Source organism: Nomascus leucogenys, chromosome 13 (assembly GCF_006542625.1).
Source record: "Nomascus leucogenys isolate Asia chromosome 13, Asia_NLE_v1, whole genome shotgun sequence".
Taxonomy (NCBI): domain Eukaryota; kingdom Metazoa; phylum Chordata; class Mammalia; order Primates; family Hylobatidae; genus Nomascus; species Nomascus leucogenys.
Window position 1 is genome coordinate 52,580,417 of NC_044393.1, and position 13,318 is coordinate 52,593,734.

General features: G+C 39.2%; 1 protein-coding gene across 3 annotated transcripts in view; it reads right to left on the reverse strand.

The window, feature by feature from the left end:
- RELN (reelin) overlaps positions 1-13,318 on the reverse strand; it is a 521,226-nt gene that overhangs the window by 102,391 nt on the left and 405,517 nt on the right. For all 3 annotated transcript variants that reach the window (XM_003268163.3, XM_030826362.1, XM_030826363.1), the window contains exons 29-30: positions 2,253-2,410; positions 809-1,016 (exon numbers count right to left, since the gene is read on the reverse strand). In XM_003268163.3, the coding sequence (XP_003268211.1) occupies positions 809-1,016; positions 2,253-2,410 (366 nt within the window). The remainder of the gene's footprint in view (positions 1-808; positions 1,017-2,252; positions 2,411-13,318) is intronic.

A 13,318-nucleotide genomic window follows, 5' to 3' on the forward strand; every position in this document is an offset into this window, starting at 1 on the left:
GTTTAGAGTCAGATAATTACCTGTCAGTTGCTGATTTAGACTCACTTGGCTAAATTTTTCACAGCGGGCCTTCAGTCAGTACGATGTAAATTACGCCTCAGTCCATAGCGACTGACAGAGAGTACCTGCTTGACAGGCACACCTCTGAGAGAACAATGCAGATGGAAAGGGAAGGAAATTGAAGGCAGAAAAAATATGACACAGGACCCCAGATTTTGTGAGGAGGTCTAAAAATTTTAAACATTTTCTCTATTTCCTTTCTTCCACTTCTCAAATAATTTAATTGCTCTTTTAAAAAGCAGTTTTGTTTTAGGTGTGCTATTATTTCATTTGATCTTAAAAACCAAACAGTTCTTTATTTTACCAATAGGTGTCAGTGTAGGCATTTAAAATTTCTGGGGACTATTTTCAATAAGTGAATACAAATCAACTTAGATAAATGAGGATGCATCAATTTCGGACATAGAATGTAAGGTTGGAAAAATCTTTGTTTCACACAGCACATGTTAAGAATAATACCAAATGGTTTTCATAATAATATCAAACTTTAGAAAATCAAGCTGGCATACCCTAGACGCACAGGCCTTGGTGATGACCACACATGGATTCATGAATTGCGGCATGGTCTTTGTAGAAACCACCTATTTTATTCCAAAGCTAAAGTTATCTTCATTTTTACATATCATAATCTATATACAGGAACATTATTGTATATATTCTCAATAACAGAACAGAATGTTTTAGGTTAGACTACATCGTGTGGTAAATAATATGTTTGTGAAAAAGTGGACCAGTTAACACTTTTTACCTGGTATTCCTGGTGTCCAGAGGGACCGTCCTGGCTTCCCTTTTCCCAGGGCCATTGAAGTAGAGAGATTTGCCATCGTTAAGTGTTCCACAGCCAGTTCCAACCTGGGCGCCTGTTATCTTGTACCACAGAGGGCTGAGCTTCCCCTCAAACCTATCAAACATCTCATTGTGATTGGGGACATTTGACACACAGGTTCCTTGTGCAGCTTCAGAAAAAGAAATAGAGAGGAGAGATGCTTTGTTGGAATCATTAAACACGAGAAGGTCTATTCAACACACGGGCAAAGGAAGAATGTCCATATGGATTAATATTAGGGAGAGAGGCCACATGAAAATTTGTATCTCACAACTGTCGGTCTGAAAGATAGCCATCACTACCATCATCAAAAACACCATTCTGCCTCTGTAAGTTTTTATTTATTTGATAGAGACAGACATTGGGAACCATACCTTTTCATAGTTCCTGCTGCTCAGGATTTGTGTAAACTGAGAAACAGATTTCATCCACAATAAAATTTGCTCATTTGTTATCCTTCTATTCTAGGATCAATAGGGGCAGTCAGTCTCAAATTAAAAAAAAAATCCTTGAAACTGTGAGTGACAGCACTCTCCATAGAAGGCCTGCAACAACATATGTTTGTCTTTGGTCACGTGCCAGATGAAGGCTGGGATACTGAAAAGCTGGGAAGAAGCCTTTTGAAGTTGTCTCCAGGAAAAATAAAAAAAAAAAAAAGATTTTGAAGCTTATAATATTTTCTCCAATTTTACTCTTTAATCTCAGCTCTTTTCATTTTTGCTTGCAGAAACATCCAAAGGTCACTGTGCTCAGAGATACTTTTTTGTAAAGTACTCTTTTGGCAGATTTGGGTTTATCATAAGATGCATTTTTATTTGAAATGTATAAAATCACGTTTCCTATAGTGCTGTAGAGGGCTCACAGAGGCCACGCAGCCATGCAGCATGTGGTTAAGTGCTTGGGTTTGGGTTTTGGAGAATGACTGCCAGGGTTTGATACTCAGCTCCAGCAACTCCCAGCTGAATGATCTCGGGAGAGTTATAAATCTCTCTGTGCCTCAGTTTCCTTAAACATAAATAGGTTTACAGTACTATGACAGAGTTATGTTAGAATTAAAGGGGATGAAATAAAAAGAACCTCAATGTCTGGCATGAAGTAGAACCTCAAGCAATATTATTATTGCTATGAATAATAAACAAATCCTCTTTAGGAAATGAAATTTGTATTAGCATGTTTCCTTTTTGGGGCAGCTCAAAACTACAAAATATCCTAGCACCTCACGTGCCTGGGTTGTGAATTCCTACAATTCCTAGACTTAAAGAAGAATAAATTCAGAATTTATTTCTTTGGGAGAATAACATGAAACACAGCAACTAGAGATGACTATTTTACAATAAAACCCTCAGACACATGTATTTAGCCTTACCAGTATACCCCAGGTCACAGAAACACACTCCTGAAATGCAGTCCCCATGGCCACTGCAGTAACTGGGACAAGGCTCGGATATGTACACTCCATCTAAACCAAATGGAGGCACGTTTTTCTGTGAGCTGCTCTCCTGGATCCATCGGAATCTGGTCTTGCTGTTGGGAAAAACAACACACCTGTTTCTTGTACCAACATCTCATATCAAAGCATTGGAATATAGAAAAATTCAGAAAAACTCAACAGAGACTTAATATTTATTTGAAAGTCATGTCTGCTTGACTGCACTTAACCTTCATAAGCTGTCTCTCTCTCAGACCTCTCTCTCTCTCTTTTTTTCTCTTTTTTTGAGACAGCATCTAGCTCTGTCACCCAGGCTGGAGTGCAGTAGGGTGATCTCGGCTCACTGTAACCTCCACCTTCCAGGTTCAAGACATTCTCTTTGGGAGGCCGAGGTAGGCAGATCACAAGGTCAGGAGACTGAGACCATCCTGGCTAACACGGTGAAACCCTGTCTCTACTAAAAATAGAAAAAGTAGCCGGGCGTGGTGGCATGCGCTTGTAGTCCCAGCTACTTGGGAGGCTGAGGCAGGAGAATTGCTTCAACCGGGGAGGCGGAGGATGCAGTGAGCTGGGATCGCACCATTGCACTCTAGCCTGGGTTACAAAGCGAGACTCCATCTCAAGAAAAAAAAAAAATTCTCGTGCTTCAGCCTCCCGAGTAGCTGAGATTACAGGCAAACACCACCACATCCAGCTAATCTTTGTATTTTTAGTAGAGATGAGGTTTCACTATGTTGGCCAGGCTGGTCTCAAACTCCTAGCTTTATGTGATCTGCCCACCTCAGCCTCCCAAAGTACTGGGATTACAGGTGTGAGCCACCGTGCCCAGATTGATTTCTTTTTCAGCATAAATGTTTGAAAATTTTCTCACCTTCTGCTCTTTTAGTAATAAAATCCAGAAAGATATTCCATTATTTTACTTAATTAATATTTCACCCTTCTATCACACTCAGTTTATGGACATCTGCAGAAGAGGCTGTTTGGGAATGTTTGAAACAACCTGTCTTTCTTAGGACAGATAAGGGAACTCTGGCTATTTGCTGTTGACATGCTTCAGGCGGGGAAGAGTTAAGTTTGTACCGACAGCTCTATTCACCTGCGCCTTCCCTCCCTTCCTCTTCATCTCTCATCTTTAAATCACAAACACCAGTTTTAACTGCCAATGAACAAAAGAAGGACCTAGTCCCAGTACTTCAAAACCCTGGAACACTAGTGGGCTGGGCTACTGCCCAGTTCTTCATCTCCTAGAACAATAGTTTTGAGGTTGCCAAACTAAAATTTGTCCCAATTGCTTTCCAATTTTTAAAATACATCTTTTCTTTTCCAACATATGGAAACACACACACACACACACACACACACACACACACACAGGCACACACACCCCAATAATTTCATACCAGGGAAATCTCTCTTCTTAGTTCCACTGTAATCAAAGGATGAAGATGTATTAGTATATCCACATTCCAATTTATTTTTCTGCCAATATTTATAGACTTTTGAGTTAATCCAGCTTCTTAGTACACAAGGATAAAGAATCTTAAAGACTAATGAAGATTGTTAAGGACAACTGCAGATAAAGATGGCTCAGAATGGATTTCTTTTTGGCTCTTCAAGTGGCTTTGGAAATTTGGCAGCAATGAACCATAACCTTGACTTTTTCCTCCCCTTCATTATTTTAAGTTACCTACTCATGGCAACTTTATAAACTGTAACCAGTAATGTTGTTTATTAAGTTTAAAAATGTTCAGAGATAATTGCCTATTAACGTAAGCCCCAAGCCCCAATTTCAGTGTAAGAGGAAGGTGGACATACAAATGTATTTCCTTTGAAGCTAATTTGAAATATATTGGTCTTATTCTTTTTAAGGTAAAAAGAATTGAAGAAGTTTAGAAAAACAAAGCAAAACCAAAAGAAAAAAAAGTACAGTTGTCTTAGTGTCATGGACCTTGGGAAAATTCCTTCCCTTGGAGCTGTAACATTACTCAGGCTCTGAAGGTATTTGTCCTCTTGAAGGAAGTAAATGGAATTAATGAACACCAGCTTTTGTCAACTATTCTTAAGGAAAATGTTAAGGCCTCTATGCCTCTTCCAAAAGATAGACTGCATGTCTGTGATAAATGAGGAAAACAAGCCAATTCCCTAATACAAGTCCTCTTGGATTAGAAGTCATGCTTGCTTCTTCTTTTTTATGTTTCTATGAGAGAACCCAGAGAAACATGGATCCACAGCATCTGTGGTAAGGAAAGCGATGAAAGAGAAAGGAAAACTTCTTTCCCCAACTCCAGGCTCTCTCACCTGGGCAAGATGAGGGCATCTCTCCATCAGCTGCCCCATTTCATGGAAGAAGCCAGCTCAGATTTGGGCCCAGAAGAATTCAGAGGGTTAAAGAATCCTAAGTTTAGGTAGAATTTTAGAAAAAGTTTTGGCAATTTGATAGTGAATGAAGGACAAGTGAAATCCTTTGACCTGTCTCTGATTCTTGGGCTCTTGTAGTTTTTAATATTATAAGAGAATCAAGTTCTGATTTGGCCAGAGTGAGGAGGTATCGTTGTTTGCAGTTATAGATCCTAAGGCTTCTATAGACCCAAGAAGCAGAATGCACTGTTATGTGTTTGAGAAAGTAAAAGACCCCAGGAGCTCAGTACTAAGGAATGCTTATTTAGATTTAAAAAAGAAAAACACCAAAAGACTAATCATTTGGTTAATAGTGTAAGTCCAGAACATGGTGAATCATAGCTTAGAGTCCTAGATAGAAGACTGTATTTCAGAGTGAAAGGGCAAGAGATGGTTCCTTTTTCCCTTTCAATCTTTGCTAGTTTGTTTTTTGTTGAAAGGTGCAACTCAAAGCAATAAAGATTTCACTGGCCATGACCTCAGCACGTTTTGCTTCATTTCCATTTCTCCAAGTTATGCCTGGTTCCTGATGTCTGCTGCTACTCTATTCTCTTCTCAGCGGCAAAATCTTGGGATTGAACACAATTGATTTAGTAACCTCAGGGTTTCTGGAATAGGAGGAAGAACTGATAAAGAATTCATTATAAAAACTAGTCACTGAGAGACCATGAGAAGAAGGAAGGAAATAAGTAGGCTAAAGTTAAGTTAACAAGTATGTCTCAATTCTATACTTTCAAAGTAGAGGAGATACAGCCTTGCAATTGTTACTACTAATGTATTTGTGCACATGTTCTATTCTTGCCTTTTCAAGGAGACACAGTAGAATGCGGAACAATGATTTCTTGTTAAGTAGCACTGGATATATTTTGGAAAAATGTGAAAAACGAAGGTATCTTCATTATAGCTAACACCTAATGCTGGTCTTTATTCCTTATTCAACATCCCTTCATTCAATTAACATCTAGAAAGCATCTACAGCATGCTAGGCACAGTGCTAATGCTAGTAATACCGTGAGGAGCAAAACCCAGACATGGTTCCTGCGTTCATGTGGCCCACAGTTGAGTGAGGAGACACACTTAATCAAACACCCACACAAATAAATGCACCCGTGCAACTCCGACAACCATTACGAAAGACGTAGAGAAGAGCATTTAATAGAGGTCTTGACTTGATAGGAAGGTCTAGAAATAATTTAGAGGAAGTAATGATTGAGAGAAAGAGTTTAATCTTATGTAATTTTATTAGAAATAGATCATAGGCCAGGCGCAGTGGCTCACGCCTGTAATCCCAGTGCTTTGGGAGACCTAGGTGGGTGGATCACTTAAGGTTACGAGTTCGAGACCAACCTGGCCAACACGGTGAAACCCCATCTCTACTAAAAATACAAAAATTAGCTGGGCATAGTGGCACACGCCTGTAATTCCAGCTACTTGGGAGGCTGAGGTGGGAGAATCACTTGAACTTGGGAGATGGAGGTTGCAGTGAGCTGAGATTGCGCCACTGCACTCCAGTCTTGGTGACAGAGTAAGACTCCATCTCCGAAAAGAAAAGCAAAAAAGTACGTCATAGTGTGGTTTCACTATTTTATTCAAAAAGCATTCCCTTTTGTTTTGCATGTCCCAGATAAGGAAAAAGAAGAAGATTCATTCTTTCTCTTTGTTTCCTTCCCCAATTTTCATTTTTGGCTGGAAGATGCCTAAGTGAATCGATTTCTGCACCGTTCCCTTCCATCACCACACAATTCAATGTGATGTTGCATCTGCCTCTCAAACTAGGAAGGTTTCTGCTTGTCCTGTGCAGAGACGCAGGGTATTCTGAAGAATACTTAGCAACTTTTTTCTAGTCCTGCCCAGAGACACCCACTTTTTTGTACTCTACATATGGTACCTAGAGCAGGCTACATAGCATACTGCCTGGATGGGGATGTCTCTGAGAGTTGTGAGAGGTGTACCAACATATATTCACCACCAACAATGTGTTTTCTGTAGGCAACAGCCCAGTGAATTAATATGAGCACAAATGGCTCCTTTGAGAAAATCAGCTTAGACCTATTTCTGAAAGAGCAATTTTCTTGTAACTATTATAAGCATGTTTGCCTCATGGCAAAACAGCTCCAAATTTTAACAATTTTAACACTTAGAATTCTCAGTTTTCCAACACTGCATTTGGAGATATCTGAGTTTAACATATTGCAGAAGGAGCAACAACAGCTCATTTACTTGGGGTAAAGTAGAAACATATTTACTGTTCTTCAGTTGAGGGCTCTTCATCACAACTGCCATCAAGCAGCAAGCTGGATGGTATCCAAATTAACCATGAAGTGGGATTCTAATGATGAATATTTTGTCTTCCAAAAGCTGAGGTCTAAGAAAATATTGATACATTGAGAGCCTCAAAATATTGGCTCACTTTGTGATGCTAAGGACAATCTGCTCTTACTTTCATATGTGGCTTTACCAACTGGGTTATTCCACTGAACATCAAACACACTGCAATTTCAGATTCAGCTGTGTATTTATTACTTAATTTTTTATTTCAATAGTTTTTGGGGGTACAGGTGGTTTTTAGTTACATGGTTAAGTTCTTTAGTGATTTCTGAGGTTTTATTATAGTGTACCCATCACCTGAGCAGTGATCATTGTACCTAATATGTAGCCATTTATCCCTCACCTTCCTCCCAAACTTCTCCCTCTGAGTCCCCAAAGTCCACTGTCTCATTCTTATGCCTTTCATCCTCCTTCAGCTATAAATTTATTATTGGGCTTCAGGGAAATCAAACAAGATTTGTATTCCTTGGCTCCTCATTGTATCATTGTAGCAATGATGTGCCACTTGATGTTCTCCAACTTCATGGCACATTACACTGATCTATTTGGAAGAGCTGCAGTTGGGCCACAGTTTTGGAAAGTATGGAGGGAGGAATGCAGTGGTGGAGGTGAGGAGTACAAGGGCTGCACAGCTGGAGATGGGCAGGAAGGAGAATGACATAGCTATGTAGCTGCAAACACAGATTTGTTCTTATGGAAAAAGAAAGATGTTCTCAGGGGGTGAAGCCTGGAGAGTACAATCAAGAGCTGAGAAGAACAGTGGATGAAGGAACCACTATCAAGGAACAGACCTGTCTTAATCATTGGAACGTTCTTGTCCTGGACATTGTTTTCAGAGGAGGGAGCCCTAGTAACAAGTCTCTTGCTGCATTTGGAATTTCTGAGGGCCAGTGACTGCTATGTGCTTCCCATTCTTTTTTTTTTTTTTTTTTTTAATTATACTTTAGGGTTTTAGGGTACATGTGCACAATGTGCAGGTTTGTTACATATGTATCCATGTGCCATGTTGATTTCCTGCACCCATTAACTCGTCATTTAGCATTAGGTGTATCTCCTAATGCTGTCCCTCCCCCCTCCCCCCACCCCATAACAGTCCCCGGAATGTGATGTTCCCCTTCCTGTGTCCATGAGTTCTCATTGTTCAATTCCCACCTATGAGTGAGAACATGCGGTGTTTGGTTTTTTTTCTTTGCGATAGTTTACTGAGAATGATGTTTTCCAGTTTCATCCATGTCCCTACAAAGGACACGAACTCATCATTTTTTATGGCTGCATAGTATTCCATGGTGTATATGTGCCACATTTTCTTAATCCAGTCTATCGTTGTTGGACATTTGGGTTGGTTCCAACTCTTTGCTATTGTGAATAGTGCTGCAATAAACATACGTGTGCATGTGTCTTTATAGCAGCATGATTTATAGTCCTTTGGGTATATACCCAGTAATGGGATGGCTGGGTCAAATGGTATTTCTAGTTCGAGATCCCTGAGGAATCGCCACACTGACTTCCACAATGGTTGAACTAGTTTACAGTCCCACCAACAGTGTAAAAGTGTTCCTATTTCTCCACATCCTCTCCAGCACCTGTTGTTTCCTGATTTTTTAATGATGGCCATTCTAACTGGTGTGAGATGGTATCTCACTGTGGTTTTGATTTGCATTTCTCTGATGGCCAGTGATGATGAGCATTTCTTCATGTGTTTTTTGGCTGCATAAATGTCTTCTTTTGAGAAGTGTCTGTTCATGTCCTCTGCCCACTTTTTGATGGGGTTGTTTGTTTTTTTCTTGTAAATTTGTTTGAGTTCATTGTAGATTCTGGATATTAACCCTTTGTCAGATGAGTAGGTTGCAAAAATTTTCTCCCATTCTGTAGGTTGCCTGTTCACTCTGATGATAGTTTCTTTTGCTGTGCAGAAGCTCTTTAGTTTAATGAGATCCCATTTGTCGATTTTGGCTTTTGTTGCCATTGCTTTTGGTGTTTTAGACATGAAGTCCTTTCCCATGCCTATGTCCTGAATGGTATTGCCTAGGTTTTCTTGTAGGATTTTAATGGTTTTAGGTCTAACATATAAGTCTTTAATCCATCTTGAATTAATTTTTGTATAAGGTGTAAGGAAGGGATCCAGTTTCAGCTTTCTACATATGGCTAGCCAGTTTTCCCAGCACCATTTATTAAATAGGGAATCCTTTCCCCATTTCTTGTTTTTGTCAGGTTTGTCAAAGATCAGATAGTTGTAGCTATGCGGCATCATTTCTGAGGGCTCTGTTCTGTTCCATTGATCTATGTCTCTGTTGTGGTACCAGTACCATGCTGTTTTGGTTACTGTAGCCTTGTAATATAGTTTAAAGTCAGGTAGCGTGATGCCTCCAGCTTTGTTCTTTTGGCTTAGGATTGACTTGGCGATGCAGGCTCTTTTTTGGTTCCATATAAACTTTAAAGTAGTTTTTTCCAATTCTGTGAAGAAAGTCATTGGTAGCTTGATGGGGATGGCATTGAATCTATAAATTACCTTGGGCAGTATGGCCATTTTCACGATATTGATTCTTCCAATCCATGAGCATGGAATGTTCTTCCATTTGTTTGTATCCCCTTTTATTTCATTGAGCAGTGGTTTGTAGTTCTCCTCGAAGAGGTCCTTCGCATCCCTTGTAAGTTGGATACCTAGGTATTTTATTCTCTTTGAAGCAATTGTGAATGGGAGTTCACTCATGATTTGGCTCTCTGTTTGTCTGTGATTGGTGTACAAGAATGCTTGTGATTTTTGTACATTAATTTTGTATCCTGAGACTTTGCTGAAGTTGCTAATCAGCTTAAGGAGATTTTGGGCTGAGACAATGGGGTTTTCTAGATATACAATCATGTCATCTGCAATGTGCTTCCCATTCTTTCCTTTTCATTTATTATTATTATTTTTGAGTGGGAGTATCTCTCGTGGTTATCCTGACATTGTCTCACCATTTTATGTTGGGTAAGGGTAAAGTAGATTACCTGTCTTTACAGGTCTAGAGACCAAGGACCCACATTCACATCCCAACCTGATGGAGATAATACAACCAGGGACTTGGTGTCTGGTGCTGTGATGGGATGAGAATTTGGGGAGTCTTGGGAGGACAGTGAATGCATTTTTCAAGTGGAAGAGATGTGAATTACTGGGGCTAAAACAGACCATGGTAGATAGTTACAATAATGCCTCCCACTTAATCACACTTCCTTTTGTATATGCTCCTCTGTAGTGCAACTTTAATGCACTTCTTATTAAAAAAGGAAGTCTCTTTAGCCACCATTTAAATCTAGACTGGCTTTGTGACTTGCTTTGACCAAAAGGATGTGGCAAATGAGATGAGGCTTTGCAGTTACTTTTCCTCTCTTGGAATGTTGGAGCCCGCCTAACTGAAAAATACTGAGGTGAAGACCACATGCAGAGAAACGTCCAGCTGACCCAGACTCTTACCAACTCATTAACTGAGTGCAGCTAGATGATGGAGCCCAGGAAGACCAGCAGAAGAACTGCCCAGCCAACCCCATGAAACCATGAGAGATAATAAATCATTATTGTTTCGAGCTCTTAAATTTTGGAGAAGTGTGTTGCATAGCAATAGGTAACTAAGCAAATATAATCCTAGGCTCTATTGAGGAATCTAAACAAAAAGTAAGGGGGATTTTTCTTTTAAAAAGTAATTTATCTGTTTATCCCTGACTCTGTTTTCCTCCCGCTAGTTAAGAGATGGCAAGATCTGGAACAGCTGCTCTGGCTCCGGAGATGGAAGTCAGGTGTTCAGGATGGCAGAGCCAACTTGTCAACTCCGAACTGCTCACTTTTGGACCAGCATATGAGAAAGAATGAACTTCTATATTGTTGAAAATTTGTTAAGCATTTGTGTTTGTGTGTTTCTCTGTCATAGTAGCTGGGTCTGTATCCTAACTAAAGCATATGGCAAGTCGAATTCTTAATTTCATTAAAGGTGGTAAATTAATCAACTCTGCCACCTACACAACAAATTTTGAAGGCATTTGCATATCATTTTGATAAACTACAAAGAACACTAGCATATAAGGACAAATAAATTACTTATGAGTTGTAGCCACTGACTGACAAACTTTCTTGAGATAGCTGGTGTTTAAAGATTATGTTTCAAAGTTTAGCAGATCCCAGAAACTGGTACAACCTTAACCAAATTCCTTCCCTATCCAGGAAGTTTGCCTACCAAAGGCTGTGGTGTAATTTTTTGAGGTATGCACATCTAAGTAACAAGGAGGCAGAGAGCACAACCAGCTTATCTTGCCAGATGATGCACAGTAAACTGGTGATAAATTAGGAGAAAGATGCCACAGACAGAATGGCCTCCAAGAACTTTATGAATAAGACACGTCTATAGATTGTTAAGCTTTTACCATATAAGTCAGAATGAGATAGGTTATGTTGTGGCAACAAACAACTCTCAATCTCTATGGTTTAACCTGGAAAAAGTTTATTTCTTGCTTATTTTATATGTCCAGTGTAGGTTGGCAAGGGAGTCTGCTTATTGTAGACACTCATTGAGATGTAAGATTCATCTCAATACAAGCTTCCATGGAGCAGAGAAGACGGTGAAGTATACATGGGCTCTTAAAGCTATATGTCTCATTTTCATTCACATTTCATTTAGACATGCCAAACTTTACAGGCTGTGGGGAAAGTATAATCCTCCATTTTTCTAGGGAGAAAGAAAGCTGGAAATATTGTTGAATGGCAATAATGAGCACCCAAACCGTATGCTATGTCATGAGGAAGCAGTGCAAATAGACTTATTATATCATCTCAGTTCTGAACAGAAATGCCTTGACTGAGTCACGATTAATGTTATCGTGACTGACAATTAATGTTGTTTTCTAGAATTCAATCAAGAGGCGCCTACTTGAAAAGTGTTTCTTTATCTTTTGTAAAATGATATAGTTAAAAATATTGATCTCTGTGTTATCTCTTCTCTCTAGTACAGGCATAGATGCTATAAATTTATTCTGGAATACCAAGCCTAAAAAAAAAGGACACCTTTAAAAAAATCAGAATGTGTCTGCTTTCCTTTTTATTACTCAACAGTGAGAACTAAATGAGCCTATATTTTCTCCCTTTGTCTTCACTGCCAGGAAGCTAAGAGTTAAATTTGTTGTCCCTTTAATGAAACTAATTCATTTCATGTCCTCAGTCCATTGATTTCATTCTCCGCATTAATTGATTTTTAATTTATTGTTTTATTATTTGTTTTAATAGTCATTTAAAGGGATCATTTATATTGCAAGATATCTCAACTTGTCTATGTGTATGTAAGGAGGCATTAAATCATTAACAATCTGTGTGTAGTGAAAGTCTGATATAATAATGTCTTATAACTCTTTTAGCCTTCAATAACATTTTTAGCCTTCAATACATTTTGTTCACTGCTATACTCTTAGTGTCCAGAACAGCACTTTTGGAGATGCACACATAGATGCTCAATAAATATTTGCTGAATAAATGAGTAAATGTGTCTTACTCACAAGCATGTGCATGCACACACACACACGGACATTTTGGAAATTTTGTCCCAGGGATCTTTACCTCAAGAGTCACTCTTCAACTTGGATAGGTATAGCTAGACTATATAAATTCTTTTAAGTTATTGAGATAATTGAGATACACAAATGTTCCCTATAAATTGCAGCCACAGCACATAAGAATGCAGGCTGATCATAAACCCAAAAGGCACAATCATGAACACCATAATCCCTAGTGTTGAAATCCTGAATGATGAAAATCCCTAAAACCTAAAATTTCTAACATCTAAAATACCCCAAATCACAATCCCAAAAGATGAAAATCTCAAATGTTGAAATTCTGAAAGCTTAATTCTGGGGAGGGGATCAGTGCATTCATCATCGTATGCAGGATTGTCGCATATTAGTTGCACCATGTTCGGTGGAACTATTAACTTGTCTTTATTTGAAAAATAAGTATGGTTTACAGAGATGCATATGGGTGCCAAGTTGACAAGAGATGGACTGTGGACTTCATTTCAGGTGTCAAATGGACTGGGTTAAAGAAAACCTAGAAACCTGGTGCAGCATTATTTGGGGCCTGTCTGTGAGGGTGAGTCTGAATGGACTAGGTGGGAAAGACCTGCCCTCAGAGTTGGTGGCGCCATCCAATTTGCCAGAAGGCCAGGAGAAAGCAAATACAGAAGGCAAACTGGTATCTCTCTGAGATCTAGGACAGACTTTTCTTCTGTTTCCCTGGTCATCAGAACTTTAGGTTTGCCAGCCTT